A 24843-nucleotide genomic window follows, 5' to 3' on the forward strand; every position below is an offset into this window, starting at 1 on the left:
TACTGAGTGCAGTATATAGTAAATAGTGAGTGCAGTATGCAGTATATACTGAGTGCAGTATGCAGTATATACTGAGTGCAGTATGCAGTATATACTGAGTGCAGTATACAGTATATACTGAGTGCAGTATATAGTAAATAGTGAGTGCAGTATACAGTATATACTGAGTGCAGTATGCAGTATATACTGAGTGCAGTATATAGTAAATAGTGAGTGCAGTATGCAGTATATACTGAGTGCAGTATACAGTATATACTGAGTGCAGTATATAGTAAATAGTGAGTGCAGTATACAGTATATACTGAGTGCAGTATACAGTATATACTGAGTGCAGTATATAGTAAATAGTGAGTGCAGTATACAGTATATACTGAGTGCAGTATACAGTATATACTGAGTGCAGTATATAGTAAATAGTGAGTGCAGTATACAGTATATACTGAGTGCAGTATATAGTAAATAGTGAGTGCAGTATGCAGTATATACTGAGTGCAGTATATAGTAAATAGTGAGTGCAGTATGCAGTATATACTGAGTGCAGTATATAGTAAATAGTGAGTGCAGTATGCAGTATATACTGAGTGCAGTATATAGTAAATAGTGAGTGCAGTATGCAGTATATACTGAGTGCAGTATATAGTAAATAGTGAGTGCAGTATACAGTATATACTGAGTGCAGTATGCAGTATATACTGAGTGCAGTATATAGTAAATAGTGAGTGCAGTATACAGTATATACTGAGTGCAGTATATAGTAAATAGTGAGTGCAGTATGCAGTATATACTGAGTGCAGTATGCAGTATATACTGAGTGCAGTATATAGTAAATAGTGAGTGCAGTATGCAGTATATACTGAGTGCAGTATACAGTATATACTGAGTGCAGTATATAGTAAATAGTGAGTGCAGTATGCAGTATATACTGAGTGCAGTATGCAGTATATACTGAGTGCAGTATACAGTATACACTGAGTGCAGTATGCAGTATATACTGAGTGCAGTATATAGTAAATAGTGAGTGCAGTATACAGTATATACTGAGTGCAGTATACAGTATATACTGAGTGCAGTATATAGTAAATAGTGAGTGCAGTATGCAGTATATACTTAGTGCAGTATATAGTAAATAGTGAGTGCAGTATGCAGTATATACTGAGTGCAGTATACAGTATATACTGAGTGCAGTATATAGTAAATAGTGAGTGCAGTATGCAGTATATACTGAGTGCAGTATACAGTATATACTGAGTGCAGTATATAGTAAATAGTGAGTGCAGTATGCAGTATATACTGAGTGCAGTATGCAGTATATACTGAGTGCAGTATACAGTATACACTGAGTGCAGTATGCAGTATATACTGAGTGCAGTATATAGTAAATAGTGAGTGCAGTATACAGTATATACTGAGTGCAGTATACAGTATATACTGAGTGCAGTATATAGTAAATAGTGAGTGCAGTATGCAGTATATACTGAGTGCAGTATATAGTAAATAGTGAGTGCAGTATGCAGTATATACTGAGTGCAGTATACAGTATATACTGAGTGCAGTATATAGTAAATAGTGAGTGCAGTATGCAGTATATACTGAGTGCAGTATATAGTAAATAGTGAGTGCAGTATACAGTATATACTGAGTGCAGTATACAGTATATACTGAGTGCAGTATATAGTAAATAGTGAGTGCAGTATGCAGTATATACTGAGTGCAGTATATAGTAAATAGTGAGTGCAGTATACAGTATATACTGAGTGCAGTATACAGTATATACTGAGTGCAGTATATAGTAAATAGTGAGTGCAGTATGCAGTATATACTGAGTGCAGTATATAGTAAATAGTGAGTGCAGTATGCAGTATATACTGAGTGCAGTATATAGTAAATAGTGAGTGCAGTATGCAGTATATACTGAGTGCAGTATACAGTATATACTGAGTGCAGTATATAGTAAATAGTGAGTGCAGTATACAGTATATACTGAGTGCAGTATATAGTAAATAGTGAGTGCAGTATGCAGTATATACTGAGTGCAGTATATAGTAAATAGTGAGTGCAGTATACAGTATATACTGAGTGCAGTATGCAGTATATACTGAGTGCAGTATATAGTAAATAGTGAGTGCAGTATACAGTATATACTGAGTGCAGTATATAGTAAATAGTGAGTGCAGTATGCAGTATATACTGAGTGCAGTATACAGTATATACTGAGTGCAGTATATAGTAAATAGTGAGTGCAGTATACAGTATATACTGAGTGCAGTATACAGTATATACTGAGTGCAGTATATATTAAATAGTGAGTGCAGTATGCAGTATATACTGAGTGCAGTATATAGTAAATAGTGAGTGCAGTATGCAGTATATACTGAGTGCAGTATACAGTATATACTGAGTGCAGTATATAGTAAATAGTGAGTGCAGTATGCAGTATATACTGAGTGCAGTATATAGTAAATAGTGAGTGCAGTATACAGTATATACTGGGTGCAGTATACAGTATATACTGAGTGCAGTATATAGTAAATAGTGAGTGCAGTATGCAGTATATACTGAGTGCAGTATATAGTAAATAGTGAGTGCAGTATGCAGTATATACTGAGTGCAGTATATAGTAAATAGTGAGTGCAGTATACAGTATATACTGAGTGCAGTATGCAGTATATACTGAGTGCAGTATATAGTAAATAGTGAGTGCAGTATGCAGTATATACTGAGTGCAGTATATAGTAAATAGTGAGTGCAGTATACAGTATATACTGAGTGCAGTATACAGTATATACTGAGTGCAGTTTGCAGTATATACTGAGTGCAGTATGCAGTATATACTGAGTGCAGTATGCAGTATGAACTGAGTGCAGTATGCAGTATATACTGAGTGCAGTATGCAGTATGAACTGAGTGCAGTATGTAGTATATACTGAGTGCAGTATACAGTATATACTGAGTGCAGTATACAGTATATACTGAGTGCAGTATGCAGTATATACTGAGTGCAGTATACAGTATATACTGAGTGCAGTATGCAGTATATACTGAGTGCAGTTTGCAGTATATACTGAGTGCAGTATACAGTATATACTGAGTGCAGTAAGCAGTATATACTGAGTGCAGTTTGCAGTATATACTGAGTGCAGTATGCAGTATATACTGAGTGCAGTATACAGTATATACTGAGTGCAGTATGCAGTATATACTGAGTGCAGTATACAGTATATACTGAGTGCAGTATGCAGTATGAACTGAGTGCAGTATACAGTATATACTGAGTGCAGTTTGCAGTATATACTGAGTGCAGTATGCAGTATGAACTGAGTGCAGTATACAGTATATACTGAGTGCAGTTTGCAGTATGAACTGAGTGCAGTATGCAGTATATACTGAGTGCAGTTTGCAGTATATACTGAGTGCAGTATGCAGTATATACTGAGTGCAGTATGCAGTATATACTGAGTGCAGTATGCAGTATGAACTGAGTGCAGTATGCAGTATATACTGAGTGCAGTATGCAGTATGAACTGAGTGCAGTATGTAGTATATACTGAGTGCAGTATGCAGTATATACTGAGTGCAGTATGCAGTATATACTGAGTGTAGTATAACATATATACTGAGTGCAGTATGCAGTATATACTAAGTGCAGTATGCAGTATATACTGAGTGCAGTATGCAGTATATACTGAGTGTAGTATAACATATATACTGAGTGCAGTATGCAGTATATACTGAGTGCAGTATACAGTATATACTGAGTGCAGTATGCAGTATGAACTGAGTGCAGTATACAGTATATACTGAGTGCAGTTTGCAGTATATACTGAGTGCAGTATGCAGTATGAACTGAGTGCAGTATACAGTATATACTGAGTGCAGTATACAGTATATACTGAGTGCAGTTTGCAGTATGAACTGAGTGCAGTATGCAGTATATACTGAGTGCAGTTTGCAGTATATACTGAGTGCAGTATGCAGTATATACTGAGTGCAGTATGCAGTATGAACTGAGTGCAGTATGCAGTATATACTGAGTGCAGTATGCAGTATGAACTGAGTGCAGTATGTAGTATATACTGAGTGCAGTATGCAGTATATACTGAGTGCAGTATGCAGTATATACTGAGTGTAGTATAACATATATACTGAGTGCAGTATGCAGTATATACTAAGTGCAGTATGCAGTATATACTGAGTGCAGTATGCAGTATATACTGAGTGTAGTATAACATATATACTGAGTGCAGTATGCAGTATATACTGAGTGTAGTATAACATATATACTGAGTGCAGTATGCAGTATATACTAAGTGCAGTATGCAGTATATACTGAGTGCAGTATGCAGTATATACTGAGTGTAGTATAACATATATACTGAGTGCAGTATGCAGTATATACTGAGTGTAGTATAACATATATACTGAGTGCAGTATGCAGTATATACTAAGTGCAGTATGCAGTATATACTGAGTGCAGTATGCAGTATATACTGAGTGTAGTATAACATATATACTGAGTGCAGTATGCAGTATATACTGAGTGTAGTATAACATATATACTGAGTGCAGTATGCAGTATATACTAAGTGCAGTATGAACTGAGTGTAGTTTGCAGTATATACTGAGTGTAGTACATTTTCATTTACATTTTCAGCATTTAGCAGACGCTTTTATCCAAAGCGACTTACACGATGAGCAATTGAGGGTTAAGGGCCTTGCTCAGGGACCCAGCAGTGGCAACTTGGTGGTGGTGGGGCTTGAACCGGAAACCTTCTGTTTACTGGTCCAGTACCTTAACCACTGAGCTATCACTGCCCTCAGTAGTATAAAGTATATACTAAGTGCAGTATGCAGTATGCACTGAGTGTAGAATGCAGTATGCAGTATATACTGAGTACAGTATATAGTAAATAGTGAATGCAGTATGCAGTATGTACTAAGTGCAGTATGCAGTATATACAGAGTTCCTTCCTCACCAGAAGACAGGACTGTCCAGGTCGTCCTTCACTGTGTAGTATCCCTCATTGTCTTTAATGCTTTTAGTCAGACCAAAGTCTCCAATCTTTACCGTGCTCTCGTTCTCCACCAGCACGTTCCGAGCAGCCAGGTCTCGATGGATGTAATTCCGAGATCCCAGGTAATCCATACCCTGCAGCAGCAGCAGGAAAACATCGTTACGCGGTCAGAAAGAAATGCTCTCACACTGAAATATAAACTTCTTCCTCATTGTACACACAGACGGGTCCTAAATCTGGGAAATCACAGTCAAAAAGGGAGCACGTTTTTGGATTCAATACACTGTATGGTCGAAAGTATGTGGACACCCGACAACGAGCTTGTCGGACGTCCTATTTTAAAACCATCGACGTTAATACGAAGTCCTTCCTCCCCCATCCTCCACCCCCACTTGCAGCTAAAACTGCACACTTCTGGGAAGGCCTTCCACGAGATCTTGGAACGTGCCCAGGGGAGTTCCGATTTCAGGAGAACGTCAAGCTTCGGATTTGTCTTCCTTCCCACCGAATTCGTCATTTTGCACAGAGGCACAGACATGCGAAAACAGGACAGAGCCTTGCAGGAAAGGTGTCCACATACTTTTGGCCATATAGTGTATTAAAGCACAAAAGAGCTTCATGGCATGGGTTTTCTGGCCTTACACCACCAAGCACAATGCCAAGCATCGGCTGGAGTGATGTAAAACACACTGCTGCTGGACTCTGGAGCAGAGACATGATCTGTGGAGTGACCAATCACACTTCTCTATCTACGCAGGTGTTCCACATAGGTGTACCATGTATGTGTACCATGTATGTGTACCATGTATGTGTACCATGTATGTGTCAGATCTACACAGTTACTAACCTGGCAGATCTGAATGGCATATCTGATCAGGGTCTTCAGATCCGTCTGGGCTCTGTTTCTGGGCAGGTACTCCTTCAGACTGCCAGCTGGCAAATACTCCATGATGAGCTTGGTAGCTCTGCCAGCTGAAACGGAGTCAGGACACACAGAGACAATGTAAACCGCCTCACGTCTTTATATAACATGAACGTATTTACTGCTTATTTACATCGAGTGGTTCTGAAGTGGCTGTCTGGCATGATAAGATCACAGAACAAGCACAGCAAGAGCAGCTTGATTTCTTTAGGGTCGTGTTTGTACTCGCCAGCTTATAACGAACCCTGGTGCGATTGGTTCGATACAGTAAGTGTGAACGAGTCTGAGCAGGTAGTTATTCACACTAAAGGGCTCCGTTTTAAAACAAGTAATGCACTTTATTATACTATTATTAATATAATATATACAGTGTATCACAAAAGTGAGTACACCCCTCACATTTCTGCAAATATTTCATTATATCTTTTCATGGGACAACACTATAGACATGAAACTTGGATATAACTTAGAGTAGTCAGTGTACAGCTTGTATAGCAGTGTAGATTTACTGTCTTCTGAAAATAACTCAACACACAGCCATTAATGTCTAAATAGCTGCAACATAAGTGAGTACACCCCACAGTGAACATGTCCAAATTGTGCCCAAATGTGTCGTTGTCCCTCCCTGGTGTCGTGTGTCAAGGTCCCAGGTGTAAATGGGGAGCAGGGCTGTTAAATTTGGTGTTTTGGGTACAATTCTCTCATACTGGCCACTGGATATTCAACATGGCACCTCATGGCAAAGAACTCTCTGAGGATGTGAGAAATAGAATTGTTGCTCTCCACAAAGATGGCCTGGGCTATAAGAAGATTGCTAACACCCTGAAACTGAGCTACAGCATGGTGGCCAAGGTCATACAGCGGTTTTCCAGGACAGGTTCCACTCGGAACAGGCTTCGCCAGGGTCGACCAAAGAAGTTGAGTCCACGTGTTCGGCGTCATCTCCAGAGGTTGGTTTTAAAAAATAGACACATGAGTGCTGCCAGCATTGCTGCAGAGGTTGAAGATGTGGGAGGTCAGCCTGTCAGTGCTCAGACCATACACCGCACACTGCATCAACTCGGTCTGCATGGTCGTCATCCCAGAAGGAAGCTGACGCACAAGAAAGCCCGCAAACAGTTTGCTGAAGACAAGCAGTCCAAGAACATGGATTACTGGAATGCCCTGTGGTCTGACGAGACCAAGATAAACTTGTTTGGCTCAGATGGTGTCCAGCATGTGTGGCGGCGCCCTGGTGAGAAGTACCAAGACAACTGTATCTTGCCTACAGTCAAGCATGGTGGTGGTAGCATCATGGTCTTGGGCTGCATGAGTGTTGCTGGCACTGGGTAGCTGCAGTTCATTGAGGGAAACATGAATTCCAACATGTACTGTGACATTCTGAAACAGAGCATGATCCCCTCCCTTCGAAAACTGGGCCTCATGGCAGTTTTCCAACAGGATAACGACCCCAAACACAACCTCCAAGATGACAACTGCCTTGCTGAGGAAGCTGAAGGTAAAGGTGATGGACTAAACCCAATTGAGCACCTGTGGCGCATCCTCAAGTGGAAGGTGGAGGAGTTCAAGGTGTCTAACATCCACCAGCTCCGTGATGTCATCATGGAGGAGTGGAAGAGGATTCCAGTAGCAACCTGTGCAGCTCTGGTGAATTCCATGCCCAGGAGGGTTAAGGCAGTGCTGGATAATAATGGTGGTCACACAAAATATTGACACTTTGGGCACAATTTGGACATGTTCACTGTGGGGTGTACTCACTTATGTTGCAGCTATTTAGACATGAATGGCTGTGTGTTGAGTTATTTTCAGAAGACAGTAAATCTACACTGCTATACAAGTTGTACACTGACTACTCTAAGTTATATCCAAGTTTCATGTCTATAGTGTTGTCCCATGAAAAGATATAATGAAATATTTGCAGAAATGTGAGGGGTGTACTCACTTTTGTGATACACTGTATATGTACGGCTGCCACTAACGACTATTTTTCTATCGATTAATCTAAACGATTAATTTTCCTCCAAAAATGTCATTTAGATTCTCATCTAAGCTTCTTTTACTTTAACAACAAACTGTACGGTATAATAATCTAACACAGAACTAAATGTAAACAGGGTTTATGTCCATATGATCACATTCTCAAGTGCAGCACGTGTTCATGGTGTTCTGAACACAAAGCAACGTGCTTCAACTTATAGCAGAGATAAAATAGTTAGATGTAGCCGCGTCTCATTAAGTCCGACGTACAGTATGAGCCCAGATTCTAACCTCCACATTCACTCAACACTTACTTCACATTCTAAACCATGTAAACACAGTGGTGAGTGCTCCGGCGCATTCACACGAGAAGCTTTTTGTGCTTTGAGCCCAACGCAGCAAAGTGCGCGGCGGTCTAACTGAACTTGCTAAGAAATACGGTAATCCAAGATCAATATAGACGTGCAGCACGGCGCTGGTGCTGCTGTGGTACCATCAAAGCTTTACACAGAGAACAAACCAGCTTTTAGTTTTGTGCCAGTTTTAAGTTTCACCAAACTTTGGATGATTTGGGTCGTGGAAAACTTTGATCTTCTATTTGAAAGCTCTACAATCGTCCTCTGACGGCTGCAGACGGTGTTTTTTTAAGACGGAGCTTAATGCCGCCGACCAGTGACCGGACCAGATACGACTGAGGTCCTGCACACAGCAGGTAGAGCTGAGGGAATCATATGAACGCTTATATGAACGGAGCAGCCAGATGCATCTTTGCCACCCACACATCGACGAGTTTGGCGCCACCTAGCGTTGCATGCGGAGAGACACACCCTAAGGGCACCCTCTCCCATCTCTGTGTAAGCGCCTCCAATCAGCCGGCAGAGAACGCGATCGCATTCTGACAGAGAGAGACCCACATCCGGTTCTTCGTCCCACCCCCGACATGAGCGACCGGCCAATCGTTGCTCATATAGCCACTCAGCCTCGAACCGGTAAAGCAAGGCTGGATTCGATACCACGCTTCTCAGAATCCAGCCCCGGTTGCAGCGCGTCTCTTTTACCGCTGCGCCACCTGAGCGGCTATAAACAGTTTTAAAAACGATGCATCGACTTAAAGTATTGACGTCAATGTTCTGACAAACCAGAACTAAAACGTAGCAATGAATCATTTTCTGGTTTGGTCTAGACCCCGAGAACTAAACTAGAAGTATAAACACGACCTAAAGTGCCGTTTCGACCAGTTAATTTCCATAACTTTGACGTTATATGGTCACATTAAGTTAAAAAAAAAGACTTTGATGGGTCAGGGGAGAAATGGAGGAAAACTATGCACGGAGAACCTGCCAAATACCAGACAGTAAATGACGGCAGGGTATAATTCTGGCGTTTTTTAGGTTGCTGACCTGCATGGCACCCGGTACAAAAACTGTCCGCGTGTAATTTGCGGCTCTTTGCGGACGCTTTAATCCAACACAACAATGTGACAGTATTTTGTCTAAGCGATTGAGGGTTAAGGGCCTTGCTGAAGGGCCCAACAGTGACAACCTGGCAAACGTGGGGCTTGAACCAGTGACCTTTTGATTACTAGTCCAGCACCCTAACTACTAGGCTACAACTGGTCAAATTAAGACTGAACACAATACAAGGAATTAAGGGTTAAGGCCTTTGCTTTGTTTAGGGGCCCAACAGGAGCAACTTGGCAGTAGTGGGGTTTGAATCAGCAACCTTCTGGTCACTAGTCCAGTCCCTTAACTGCTAAACTAGCACAAATAAATGAATATATTATACCAGAACTACTAGGATCCAGGTTCGAAGCTCTATCAGTGCTATCATCCAGCCAAGCGTGCACACAGACATGATTGGCTATGCTATAACCGAGGGAGAGGGTGGTGGGTGTTTGGTGTGTACGGATTACCCTCCTCCTGGCAGATGCCCTTGTATTTGACGATGTTCTCGTGGTAGAGTTCCCTCAGGATGCGGATTTCACCCCACAGGTTGCTGCTCTTCTCCTCTCGGCTCTCCGGTTTCAGGGATTTGACCGCCACCAGCTCCCCCGTCCGATCCCCCCGCGGGTCGTATCGGCACAGCTCTACCTTCCCGAAATGCCCCTGTCACAGACGAGTACGATTTTATTTTCCCCCGCGCTCACAATATCCGGTTGGTATCTCTATACAATGTACACATAGTGTACAGGTTATTTACATGCGCTAAACAAAATGTACAGATACAGCATTAAATAAATAAGAATAATTAAGAAACGAAAGAAATGTAGCCGCAAGTGATGATTTCCGTGGTCTAAGTACAAACTAGCCCAGTGTGGCCCAAGATGTGAGTATTAGGGATGCACCGATCCAACTTTTTCAGTTCCGATACCGATCCGACACACATACTTTGCATATCGGCCGATACCCGATACCGATCCGATACCATCGTTGAATTAATAAACCGTATACTTTATCATGTGGGAAAGACTTAAGGCATCAGGATCGACTTAAACATTACTAAGTTTGCAAAACAAAATATAATTAACACAGATATAAATGTACTGAACTGCTATTTATTTGTCAATAAAATAATAAACAGGCATCTTAATATTTCAGTGTTATTTTCACTCGACGAGTGAGCATCCGACGCTGCCTTGGTGACCAAAGCAATCCCAGCATTCATTGCAGAAAAATAAACGTGGCTGACGGGGCGGAGAAACGAATGGAGTTATTATCAAACGTAAATAAAATATTACTGATTTTTAACTTGTATAAACTTGTACCGAGTGTTTTTATTTGCAAGTTCGAGCTTGTCGGGAAATGTAACCGTTATCGGTACATGAAGGGAAATGTTATATTATAAGTAGCGCGTTCGAATAACCTGATTTATGAGTTGATGACTTATTAGAATCCTCTCTACTGAGGCAGCCGCTTATGTAGGCAGTAAGGCAGCGAGGCAGCTCACTAGGTTTTCTAACACACCCAAAATGTAGCTGCTGACGATGAGAAAAACAGTAATAGCTTAAATAACTTTCTCAAACGAACGTATCCGTAAATATTTAGTGCAAACAGTAATACAAAATAAAACATAGCAGCTAAACCTGAGTAATAAACATGTTGCCATCGAACTTGTTAGCATAGCGAGCGTGAAATACCTCCATGCAGCTGACTCTTCGGCTCGCTCCATGTTGCTCTTTTCGTTTGTGTTATACGCCGTACGTCGGCAGCGCGTCCTGTATGGGCTCAGCACGCGTCGCAAACGAACTAAAGTGAACGTATCGGACCCATGGATCGGCCCGATTATCCGATATCCGATCCATCTCATTTTGGTAATATCGGGACCGATATCCGATCTTAATATCGGATCGGTGCATCCCTAGTGAGAAGGACAGGACATAGAAACACTATCTTTATCTTGCATGTAATAGCAACCTATGAATCTCCTGTGCCTCCGAGTTCAAGCACTGCATGTGTGCTTTATGCTTGGCATTAATCCACCCATGTCTTTGTTTGGCATCTGGCAAAAACACAAAAGAAATTCCAACTGTTTTGATCATTATTAAACAGAAAAATTCTCAGGGCTCCTTTGATAGCAAACACGCATGTCAGGCGCAAATCGAGAGACTTTTAGTTCCTGCCCAAAATTTGTGAGATTTTGCATATTATGCAAATTAGCTCAAGATAAAAATGATTTTTATGGTACGCTATAGCGCCAACCAGCCGTGCTAAGCTCGGGCACCTGAAAAGCGGGAAAGAGGGCCAACTACCTACCCTACGGTTGGTCTGTGCGTCTCATCAGAGAAAACTAATTAAAATAAGAATGAGAATAAGAATAAAATCCTAACAAAAGCATTAGGACTCCAGCACCTTTGCTGCTTGGACCTATAAGTAGAAATAGAATTTAAAAGCAGTTTACATAGTGCAGATGTGTCACGTCCAGGGTGCGAGGAGTCTGTGAACTTACCTCTCCCAGATCTCTGATCTTCTTGAGGAATCTTTTCTCAAATACTGTTGGGTCGACCTCCAGAGTGGGTACTGGCTTAATAGAGGGATCTGCAGGAGTCACATTTAAATAAAAAGGAACATAAAATTCATAAAAGAACAAACCAGTAAGAGTAGAGAAATACTATATGTCAATAATAATAATAATAATAATAATAATATAGCAATATAGGCAAGATCAAGGGTCGGCAACCCGCGGCTCATTCATCCTTATACTGCGGCTCCACGTGGCTTGGGAAAATAAATTATAAGTATTTAATTGAAGTGTATTTTATTTGTGTTAGTTCTTTTTTTAAATTGTAAAAAAAAACTCACAGACGGCAGCTTACAGTCCTGCGTAAAGATGAAAGTGACTTGGTACAGCCCCGATTTGCAGACGCTGTGCGCAGAGGTTCAGGAGCAGAAGTCCCATTAACCAGGTAAAATAAATATTTATGCAGATATTTTGCAAATATTTATTTTTCATTGTTTAGTGGCATAGTGTTTTTTTTCCAATTTATTTTTTTAATTCAGGTCAAGGCTCCGCTACACGCTCCGAAAGCCCAAAGGCGATATAAGGATGACGGCTCACGGCATTTTTTGTTTGCTACATGGATCATTCAAGTTCAGCTTTTTAATTCATTTGAAAGAGACCTTCAACTCGGCGTGTTTTTTTATTTTTTTAAGAGTTCAAAATGTGTTCATTACATAAATAAAATTTAATTTTCTCTGTAGCACTTCATGGATTTCATAAGCAACACACTATAGTCGTTTATACAAAGTGTAAAGGTAAAAAAACAATATATACAGTGTTATCTTCATTTCAGATGTCAAAAAGTATTTGCAGCTCCCAGTGTTTTTTTTCCCGTGGAAACCGGGTCCAAATGGCTCTTTGGGTGTTAAAGGTTGCCGACTCCTGGGCTAGATGGAAAGCATATCCCAGCTTAACTGGAAGTTGTGGTAAGTGTTTAGGTTCAGCCAAAAATCTATCTACTAGGCAAGGCAGCCACTGTCCTCAAAAATACCATCCTTTCATTACACCACATTTGTAGTGTTTAGCGGGCACTTAACTCAAGCAACTTATAACTGTGACCCAGTACAAGACATTACAAGTTAAGGGTCTTGCTCAAAGACCCACCAGTGGTGAGCCGGTGCTGATGGTGGGGTTTGGACCAGTAAAATTCTGATTACTAGCTACTAATGTCCATTCTATGGAACTGAACGATGTTTTTGGTATGTTGTGATAAACTGGGTGATCATTTTGATATCTTCATTGCTGGTTACTTCAGTATAGTGTTTTTTTGGGTTGTTTAATTTGAGTTTTAGGCTTTTACTGGCCTATATGGAGGCACATAGCTAGCAGGGCTGCCTGGCACTGCCATTTTTAACCCTTAAAGTGACATTATTTCTTTCAGCTGCTCTTGTACACATATTAGGGGTCGCTGAGTGGACCTGGTCGGCATCGGCCCTTCCTGTTGGGCACAGGGCATGCAATGGCTAGGCTCAAGGACGGATTAAGGATGGTCTGGGCCCCTGGGCAACATTTTTCTTTTTCTGTTATGAATGATTTGTATCGTATCAATTCATCTGCCAGGCTCATGTTCAGGCAATTTGTAGGTCCCTAGAAAGTCAAGGAGCCATGGTAAACGACTTCTATGGATCAAGGGCCCTCTAATGGTATGCCCTGCTCTTCTCTAGGGCCCCCTGGTAGGGGCTCTCATAACCAGGGCCCTCTAAAAATATGCCCCCCTCTTTCCTAGGACCCCTAATAGCCAGAAGTCGAAGTCAGAGCAGTGCCACAACGCCTCATCCATTTTCATAAGGGGCCCAAAAGCATGGCTAGGGCCCCCAAAAGCATGGCTAGGGCCCCCAAAAGCATGGCTAGGGCCCCCAAGAGGCCCTGGGGTCAAAGTCCCTAATAGTCAGAGGATCCTTAAAATGGAGGGCCCTCGGAAATAAAAATATATTGTATCATAAATGTTGATAGGCATCGCAAAATGTTTTGGGCCCCTGGGCGCTGGCCCCACTGGCCCGGTCAGTAATCCAGCCATGGCTAGGCTGCTTCGGGTTGCCCCTCGTCCAGACACTAACCAATCGTGTGTGTTTAGATGCCCGACCAGCCGACAACACTGCCGAAATTCGAACCTATACCATCAGTTAAGGTCATCAGAAGGTAAATGGTGAATAAAAGCATTTGAATAATGTCATAAAAAGTCAATGCAAGCCGATTAGGTCTGTGCGGACGCCAGGTCAGTCGATAGCACCGCTGAGATTCTAATATGGAAAGCATATGTAATTAATTCTCCTTACTCTGTTTCTCCACCATGTCGATGTCTCGGACAATGGCCCTGAAGAAGGGTCTCTGGTGAGGGTCGTAGGTCATGCAGTGGGTCATGAGCTTGGCGAGTTCTTGACAGTCTGGCGTGGCCAACTGGCACTGAGCCACATAGAACCTCTCCTTCTGCTCAGAATGTAAAACATTCAGTGAAGTGTCGGCGAGAACACAACGTTTATTTTTTATCGTGTGTGTGTGTGTGTGTGTGTGTGTGTGTGTGTTTACCTCGGCGAGTTTCTTATCTTTCAGGGGGATCTCTCCATTGTAGCATATCTCCCACAGTGTCGTTCCGAAGCCCCACTTATCGGCCGCTACGCTCAGGCTCGACGTGTCGTGCACACACTCGGGAGCGATCCAGGGGATCCTGTCCACACACTCTGCACAGGCACAAGCGCACAAGCGTTTTAGTACGTTCATACAGAGGGTCCGACTGTCTCTCCGCTTACATGAGCGATACGCTTCGTCACTTCTATTTTTTAGTGTGTTTCGGTCGCATCAGTTACCGACAGGAGTAATACACACAGAGCGGGCGGTCCGGGTCCTTCCTGTGCGGAGTTTGCATGTTCTCCCTGTGCTCTGCGTCCAAAAACATGCAGTAACGCCCCATCCTTAGACATACACCGATCAGCCACCTCCTTGTTTCTACACTCACTGTCCATGTTATCATACAGAAGCACTTTGTAGTTCTACAATTACTGACTGTAGTCCATCTGTTTCTCTGCATGCTTTGTTACCCCCTTTCATGCTGTTCTTCAATGGTCAGGACCCCCACAGGACCAGGTATTATTTAGGTGGTGGATGATTCTCAGTGACATGGTCGTGTTGTGTTAGCGTGCGTCGTGCTGGTACGAGTGGAGTTCTTAAACACCTCAGTGTCACCGCTGGACTGAGAACAGTCCACCAACCTAAAACACCCCGTGGGCAGCGTCCTGTGAGCACTGATGAAGGTCTAGAAGACAACCGACTCAAACAGCAGCAATAGATGAGCGATCGTCTCTGACTTTACATCTACGAGGTGGACCGACTAGGTAGGAGCGTCTAATAGAGTGGACGGTGAGTGGACACGGTGTTTATCTACACATGTAGATAAACAGATGGACTACAGTCAGTAATTGTAGAACTACAAAGTGCTTCTATATGGTAAGCAATGCAATTTGCTTTGTTTGTATGCAGGGGCATAAAGAATAATGTTTTTCTCCTGGTGGTAAAGGACTATAAAGGTATTATGGACTATTATTTACAGTACGACTGTTTTTACTGCTCCAGCACAAGCTGGCGGAGCTCCGTTTACTATTAAAAACACAAAGCAGTCTTTCTGCTGGGGACCACGATCCTGCACTCCGACGCGTGCGCGGTTCACGGCCCCTTCTCATTCGCCCGTACCGCGGTGGACCGACCTCCACGTTCCTCCACTTCTGTACAGCCAGCTAGGGGGCGCCCAGCCGACCTTTATGGTTTACTATAGGCAGACAGACACATGAAGCAGGTAATAGGGATATTGCGCAAGCATATTCCTCCAGCGCCGAGACTCTGAACTCCTCGGTTCGAAACTCGGTGTCGCCACCGGTCGGCTGGGCGCCATCTATCGGGCATGATTGGCAGTGCCTGCAGCAGAGAAGTTTCTGCTAGGGTGGGATGACCGGACAATACAATACAAGGCTCTTACCCTCTCTGCTGAGTACAGTGATGGGGATGCCAGGGTCACTGAGCTTAATGAAGGGTCCACCCTCACTGTCCAAACCATCTCGAGCCAAAAGAATGTTCTTAGAACAGACGTAGCCATGCACCAGCTTCTTATCCTCCTGTAGAGCACAAACAAACGCACACACAGAATATTACATTCTAGGATTAGTCATGTAAATAAACCTCATGTTTCCGAACAGGCTCCCATAAATCTAAAGCAAATATATTTGCATGACAGTGTGAGAGTGGAACAGGAAGACGATGCCTATTCAGGAATGTTAACACTATTACTGTCTCACCAAAACATCTTCAACAGGTCACTTAGAAAACGCAAAAGAAAAATGTGTCGCATCACTCAGCTTTGAGAAGTGGTAAAAAATAATGAATCAGAATTAATTTTAGACTGGCAACAAATTGTTTTAATATATTCCACTTTAAGTCTATACAAAAGGTTGAACTGGTCTAAAAGAAGATGCGAGTCCTGCTGTAAGATACACAGATGTGGATCCGGGTGATTCAGGGAAGGGTGGCAGGTATTTCAAGCTCATTTTATTTTTTACACTTAAATGAATGAGATGAATGCATTGATGTATGAGAAGGATGGATGGATGGATGGATGGATGCATGAGATGGGTGAATATATGGATGGATGGATGGAAGAAAGGATGCATTAGATAAATGGATGGATATATGCGTGAGATGGATGGATGGATGAAAGGAAGGATGGATGCATTAGATAAATAGATGGATATATGCGTGAGATGGATGGATGGATGGAAGGAAGAAAGGATGCATTAGATAAATGGATGGATATATGCGTGAGATGGATGGATGGATGAAAGGAAGGATGGATGGATGGAAGGAAGAATGAATGCATTAGATAAATAGATGCACTGATGCATAAGATGGATGCATGAGACGGATAGATATATGGATGGATGGATGGATGGATGAATGGATGGAAGATTGGATGCATTAGATAAATATATGGATGGATGGATGGATGGATGGATGGATGGATGGATGGTGGGCTGGATGGATGGATGGATGGAAGGAAGGATGGATATATGGATGGATGGATGGAAGAAAGGATGCATTAGATAAATGGATGGATATATGCGTGAGATGGATGGATGGATGAATAAATGAAAGGAAGGATGGATATATGGATGGATGGATGAATAAATGAAAGGAAGGATGGATATATGGATGGATGGATGAATAAATGAAAGGAAGGATGGATATATGGATGGATGGATGGATGGATGGATGGATGGATGGAAGGAAGGATGGATATATGGATGGATGGATGGATGGAAGAATGGATGGATGGTGGGCTGGATGGATGGATGGATGGATGGATGGATGCATGAGATGGGTGAATATATGGATGGATGGATGGAAGAAAGGATGCATTAGATAAATAGATGGATATATGCGTGAGATGGATGGATGGATGAAAGGAAGGATGGATGGATGGATGGATGGAAGAATGGATGCATTAGATAAATAGATGGATATATGCGTGAGATGGATGGATGGATGGAAGGAAGAAAGGATGCATGAGATATATGGATGGATGGATGGATGGAAGAAAGGATGCATTAGATAAATGGATGGATATATGCGTGAGATGGATGGATGGATGAAAGGAAGGATGGATGGATGGATGGATGGAAGAATGGATGCATTAGATAAATAGATGCACTGATGCATAAGATGGATGCATGAGACGGATAGATATATGAATGAATGGATGGAAGGATGGATGGATGGAAGGATGAATGAATGGATGGAAGGATGGATGCATGAGGTGGATGGAATCATGAAGGAATGAGATGGGATGGATGGATTCAACTTTATTGTCATTGCTCGGTACAAATCAAATAAAATGCAAAAAAAAAAAAATGCAGAAGTACAAACAGAAGCACTGTGCGAAAAACAAGGAATATCAGTGAACTTAGAGATTTATGATTAATATGATAATTATATACAGATATGGTATACGTTTATTTACACCAGGGCTTTTCAACCTGTGCGGCCTGACCAGGGGGGCGCGGCATTACCAGATTTTTTTTTACTTCTAAAAACAAAGCAATTCATTTTTCACCCACAGGAGACATATTTGATTTGTCTCACTGACCACACACACACACACACACACACGTTTAATGTTATTCAGTTCAGTCTGAAAAAGAACCTTAAAATAGGGCTAACAGTGAAGCTAAACCGGTGACAAAAGCAACGACCGCTGTTCTAGGACGTGTGCGTGTCTTTAAGAGAGACGCTCTGTTCACAGTATCGATATACGTGATTCAGGAGTCGATTCATACAAAGCAAAGCGTACGTTTGTTTTCAAAGTTATCTCTCCGTTTTTCCTGTTATTAATGAATTAATGTTGCTTTAAATGTCGAGTTTCAAATAAACACCCGCTACTACAGAAACATTGCATCGTATGTGTGACGTGCACAACGTTAATTATGTTATTTTAGCTCGTCAAGAGCTTTCGCAATGGTTTCTGTGCGGTGGTTGGCGAAGGTGGGGGGGGGGGCCAGAAAGTCAATCGTATGTGAATTGTCATGGTAATAATAATATAATAATATAAATATATAAAAACAAGTATATGTAGGGTGTGTCTGAAAACCCAGCTCTCTCTCTCTCTCTCTCTGCACAGACACATTTCATGTCATCCTACACTCCCGAGAAGAGGGCGCGTCTAAATTCTTAGACGCCTTAAAATGCTGTGTGTGTGTGTGTGTGTGTGTGTGTGTGTGTGTGTGTGTGTGTGTTATTCGAGAGACGATTCGACACGTGTCGTGTGATTTACCAGGTAACTGAGGGCGCTCGCCAGCTGCTTGGCCACCTGAAACTTCCACTGCGTGCTGAGAGGAGCCGTCTGTCTGTGCATGAACAGATCCAGAGGACCGAACTGCACAAGCTCCTCCACCATGATGTCTACACACACACACCCGCACACACACACACCCGCACACACACACACACAGGGAAATAAACAAATCCATTAGACCTGCTGATCATGCAGGCAGACAAGGAGCTCAGCATCACTATTATTCCTGCACACACGTTTGTTTGTCTTGTGTTACGGTAGCAGGTTTAATCCAGACGTGCGTTCTGCCTCCGCTCTTACACAATCACACGCGCTCTCATTGGCTACCGCTACGGGCACAATGGAGTCGTCCGTCATCCGAATTTACAGAAATAAAAGCATCCATCGAACCGTCGTACCACCCAAACGGTGCAGCTTTAATTAGGTGAAGAGCGCCGTGCCGTTTATCTTTCTTATTTTCACCCAAACCCGCCCACAGTAATCCTCACACACACACACACACACACACACACACACACAAATACGTGTTACACTCACTCTCCTGATTACGCACACACACTCCGTACAGCAGGGCGATGTGCTTGTGCGAGACCTGTCGCATCATGCTGGCCGTCTCGAAGAAAGCCTACAGAAGAAGGAGCGGAACAACACAATTAGTAAAGACTGGACCGGAGTGCGTCTTCCCTGACCCAGTCCGCCGCCGACCTTTTCGAAGCACCTCCAATGAGACGAACTGTTCGATGTAACGGGGTATTGTGGTAAAACAGCCAGTGAGGAATTCGATTAGATGAGCAGTAATAATAACGAAGAGAGGTTTAGTGCTCACACAGACACGACTGGCTGTGTCTGAGGGTGGGAGGGGCTGAAAAGGTTCCTCGTCGCAGCTGCGCTAGCGACCTCTGCTGGCTGGTCAATGCCGGCCGAACAGGGGCGAATAAAACTGCGAACGTGTCGGAGGAAGAGTGTGTCAGTTACGGCCCTGCTAGGTCAGGGTAGGAGTGTGCAACACTGGGTAATTGGGTATGACTAATTAATAATAATCACTAAATGCACACTAGGTGTCCCTATTATTAAGTCACATTATTTACTACATTAATTAAATGCATCTGAGGTTCTTTATTTTATTTTTTTTATTTGTTTTTATGGCTGGGATGGTTCAGGTTGCCATGTCAGGCGATATGACCCATTTCTAAAACTATAAATGCTAAAAAATAAAACACGAAGTTGATGCAGGATAAGAATCTGTTTTATTTTAACAGTCCACCATCGATGGGGATTCGATCCCAGGATCCCAGCATCACTGGGCTGGAGAGACTAAGCGCTGCGCCACACGAGCACCCAAGAATAAAAATTCATCTCTTTATTTCTAATGACTGTTTAAACGTTCCTACCAGAGAAATGTCTCTGTGTCCGGGGCCGAGCACTTTCAGCACCACCTTCATTTCCTGTGACGTACTGTAACCTCCCAAGTCATCGTCATCCTCACTCTTCATCTTCAGCACGCCGGCGTAGATGTTGGTCCGGGTTCCCAGACCCAAGTGCTCCCCCTGAACATCAGAACAGGAAAACGGTTTATTTTTTAAGTTATAGACGTATAGCGTTTAAAAATGGACATTAAATTGTTAATGAAAGTGACCATAATCTATCTAGCCATAATAATGGAAAATAAATAGCTAAATAATAATAATATTAATAATAAGCTGGCAATTAATTTAAAAACCATACAAATTTATAGGGTTTTTAATGCATGACTAAATACCTAACAACAATAAATGTCATTTTGGGACGTCTCTACCAATACAGCTGAGTAAGAACCAAAAATAAAAACCTCAAATTCCTGCTCTTCCAGCCTTGCCTATTTTTACTGAGGTGTATAATTAATGGAGAACCACGTGGGATAGGATCCTATTACAGGCGGCGCCTTTAAACAGGGTTGGGAACCGGAACTCGGTTAGATATGAACCTGGATGGAACCTGGAGCAGAATCGGAATCACTAAAATACAATCGATACCCAGTCGTACCAGTAAATAAAACACAATATAGAGCACCCTGGAAAAGGAAAGTCATACAAACCAAAGGTGGAACCACACTGGTGAACATGTTTAATGTGAATATACACTACAATGATTCACCTGGACAATCTCTTCTTTCAGGATGCGGTGGAAACTCAGCTGGCTGACCTGAGGTTGCCTCTGTGGGACCGGCTCTCTGTCTGAGGTCATCACCAGCAGGTTTGAAACCTCTGAGAACACAAGAGGAAATCATGTGATGTAGGAAAACAGAGGTACAGGTCAATACGAGAGGCTCTGAGAGTACAAACGTGTGTGACGTACGTCCACATTCTAAACGATGTCTGTTTACTACTACTGGCTAACGCCGGCAAAGCATCCACACACCTGTTTCAGCAGTTTCTATAAAAAATTTTATAGTGTTGTTTATATTTAGTGTTATTTATATTCATGTTATTTATATTTAGTGTAATTTATATTAATGTTATTTATATTTAGTGTAATTATATTAATGTTATTTATATTTAGTGTAATTATATTCATGTTATTTATATTTAGGGTAATTTATATTAATGTTATTTATATTTAGGGTAATTTATATAAATATTATTCATTTACTGTTATTTATGTTTAGTGTTATTTATATTCATGTTATTTATATTTAGGGTAATTTATATTAATGTTATTTATATTTAGGGTAATTTATATAAATATTATTCATTTACTGTTATTTATGTTTAGTGTTATTTATATTTGGTGTATCTTATTTTGTTATTTATATTTAGTGTTATTTATAGTAAAAAAAATAACATAAATAACACTAAATATATAAATAACACCAAATATATAAATAACACTAAACATAAAAAACATTAAATATATAAATAATACTAAATATAAATAACAATAAATATAAATAACAATAAATATAAATGACAGTAAAAATAAATAACATTAAATATAAATAACACTAAATATAAATACTTTAAATATAAATAACACTAAACATAAATATTACTAAATATAAATAACAATTAATATGAATAACACTAAATATAAATATAAAAACATTAATATGAATAACAATAAAAAATAATAACACTGAATATAAATAACACTAATATGAATAACACTAAATACTAAATATATATAACACTAATATAAATATAAATAACTCTAAATAAAAATAAATAACACTAATATTAATAACCCTAAATATAAATAACACTAACATGAATAGCACTAAATATATATAACACTAATATAAATATAAATAACACTAAATAAAAATAAATAACACTAATATTAATAACACTAAATATATATAACACTAATATAAATATAAATAACACTAAATATTAATAACACTAAATATATATAACACTAATATAAATATAAATAACACTAAATATTAATATAAATTACACTACATACAGAAACCACTAAATATAAAAACCACTAAATATAAATAACAGTGTACAAAACTGATAAAAACTACTGACACAGGTGAGGAGATCAGGTGACTAAATGCAGATAATGAACATCCATCACACTACACTGTGCAAAAGGTCAGAGGTGAGTGATTGATTATAAATCACACTGTAAGATCTGCACAGTCTCAGTAGAACAACATTCAGGACGAGTGGGTGTATTTATACAAGGTGTGTGTTTGTGGTTGTGCATGTGTGGGAGTCTTTACTATGCACTGCTCCCGTAAACCAGCCGTACACCTAAACCGTGTGTGTGTGTGTGTGTGTGTGTGTGTTCGGTCCACAGAGGCTATCTGATGTAGGAGGACGTGTGGTCACAACACACAACAAACCTGAACCAATCAATCGATCATACGTCCTGATTTGATATAAATTTCACTCATTAATTCTATGCACACGCTCGTTTTGGTACCTAAAGCGAAGCTAAATATTTCACGACGACTGCCGAGATCAAGAGGCAGGAACTGAACGACGACGAAAACCACATTTACCGCGTTTCCTGCCTGACACTTATGCCTCAGCATGTACTCCTGCAGCGTGGGGATGTAAACAAAACAAAACGTAGCTGCCTGGGGGAAGTACACCTCGCTTTGTTTATCAAATGTTCTCTACGACTGATGCGGCTCTTAACAATCCTGTTTTTATTTAGAAGTTTAACTTCAGAAACGTTATGCTACAATTTTACTATATAATAAATATACACTATATTGCCAAAAGTATTCACTCGTCCGACAAAAGCTTTAACTCTCCTGGGAAGGCTTTCCACAAGGTTTAGGAGTGTGTTTATGGGAATTTTGGACCGTTCTTCCAGAAGCGCATTCGTGAGGTCAGACACTGATGTTGGACGAGAAGGCCTGGCTCACAGTCTCCGCTCTAATTCATCCCAAAGGTGTTCTATCTATCGGGTTGAGTTCAGGACTCGAGTTCTTCCACACCAGACTCGCTCGTCCACGTCTTTATGGGCCATCCCCAAACTGTTCCCACAAAGTTAGGAGCATGAAATCGTCCAAAATCTCTCGGTATGCTGAAGCATTAAGAGTTCCTTTCACTGGAACTAAGGGGCCGAGCACGACTCCTAAAAAACACCCCCACACCATAATCCCCCCCTCCACCTACACTCTACACTCGGCACAATACAGTCAGACAGGTACCGTTCTCCTGGCAACCGCCAAACCCAGACTCGTCCATCGGATCGCCAGACGGAGAAGCGTGATCCGTCACTCCAGAGAACACGTCTCCACCGCTCTAGAGTCCAGTAGCGGCGTGCTTTACACCATGCGCTCGGTGATGTGAGGCTTGGATGCAGCTGCTCGGACATGGAAACCCGTTCCATGAAGCTCTACACGCTGTTCCTGAGATGATCTGAAGGCCACGTGAAGGTTGGAGGTCTGTAGCGATCGACTCTGCAGAAAGTTGGTGACCTCTGCGCACTATGTTCCTCAGCATCCGCTGACCCGCCCGGTCATTTTACGTGGCTGTCGTTCCCAATCGCTTCCAGTCGACTGTGGAATATTTAGTAGTGAGGAAATTTTACAACTGGACTTGTTGCCCAGGTGGCATCACGGTACCACGCTGGAATTCACCGAGCTCCTGAGAGCGACCCGTTCTTTCACTAATGTGTGTAGAAGCAGTCTGCATGCCGAGGTGCTCGGTTTTATACACATGTGGCCATGGAAGTGATCGGAACACCTGAATGCGATGATTTGGATGGGGGAGTGAATACTTTTGGTGATATAGTGTATGTTTTAAATACAGAGATCAATGCAAGTAAATACATTTTGTTGATGTTTAATTTGTATAAACGTGTATAAAGCGATGGGGCGTGACTGTGCGGTACCTCGGGGCTGTGGGGGGCAGCAGCGGCGCAGTTGGAAGCGCAGGTTTTCCGTACGCAGGCTCTGACCCTGCAGATGCTCCACCAGCTCCTTCAGACTGGGCCTGAACGTCTCCGTCCCAAACAGCCTGTAGCCCTGGGTGCCCACCTCGATCTGGAAGTTCTTATACTGGGGGACGGGTCTGGACTGGCACAGGTCCATCTGAGAGAGGTGAGGGAACGTGACCAGAGGTCAGAATTATTTGCATAGTGAACACCTATTCATTTTCCCTTATTCCACTGTATCAGCCATAACATTAAAACCACCTCCTTGTTTCTACACTCACTGTCCATTTCATCAGCTCTATTCACCATATAGTTCTACAATTACTGACTGTAGTCCATCTGTTTCTCTGCATAACTTTAAACCCCCTTTCATGCTGTTCTTCAATGGTCAGGACCCCCACAGAGCAGGTATTATTTAGGTGGTGGATCGTTCTCAGCACTGCAGTGACGCTGACATGGTGGTGGTGTGTTAGTGTGTGTTGTGCTGGCATGAGTATGACCTCACTGTCACTGCTGGACTGAGAATCGTCCACCAACCGAAAACATCCGGCCGACAGCGTCCCGTGACCACTGATGAAGGTCTAGAAGATGACCGACTCAAACATGAGCGATCGTCTCTGACTTTACATCTACAAGGTGGACCGACTAGGTAGGAGCGTCTAATAGAGTGGACGCTGAGTGGACACGGTGTTTAAACACTCCAGCAGCGCTGCTGTGTCTGATCC

The 24843-nt window shown here is 41.8% G+C and overlaps 1 protein-coding gene across 1 annotated transcript in view; it reads right to left on the bottom strand.

Annotated features, from left to right (window-relative positions):
• The window catches only part of jak1 (Janus kinase 1), a 67167-nt gene that overhangs the window by 8365 nt on the left and 33959 nt on the right, over positions 1 to 24843 (bottom strand). Inside the window, exons 10-21 of the mRNA XM_062998035.1 lie at positions 24077 to 24275; positions 20873 to 20982; positions 20131 to 20286; positions 19277 to 19364; positions 18719 to 18846; positions 15875 to 16010; positions 14434 to 14585; positions 14184 to 14334; positions 11857 to 11945; positions 9824 to 10016; positions 5860 to 5984; positions 4974 to 5146 (exon numbers count right to left, since the gene is read on the bottom strand). Of these exons, the coding sequence (XP_062854105.1) occupies positions 4974 to 5146; positions 5860 to 5984; positions 9824 to 10016; positions 11857 to 11945; positions 14184 to 14334; positions 14434 to 14585; positions 15875 to 16010; positions 18719 to 18846; positions 19277 to 19364; positions 20131 to 20286; positions 20873 to 20982; positions 24077 to 24275 (1700 nt within the window). The remainder of the gene's footprint in view (positions 1 to 4973; positions 5147 to 5859; positions 5985 to 9823; positions 10017 to 11856; positions 11946 to 14183; positions 14335 to 14433; positions 14586 to 15874; positions 16011 to 18718; positions 18847 to 19276; positions 19365 to 20130; positions 20287 to 20872; positions 20983 to 24076; positions 24276 to 24843) is intronic.

The sequence above is a fragment of the Trichomycterus rosablanca genome, chromosome 6 (assembly GCF_030014385.1).
Source record: "Trichomycterus rosablanca isolate fTriRos1 chromosome 6, fTriRos1.hap1, whole genome shotgun sequence".
NCBI lineage: Eukaryota > Metazoa > Chordata > Actinopteri > Siluriformes > Trichomycteridae > Trichomycterus > Trichomycterus rosablanca.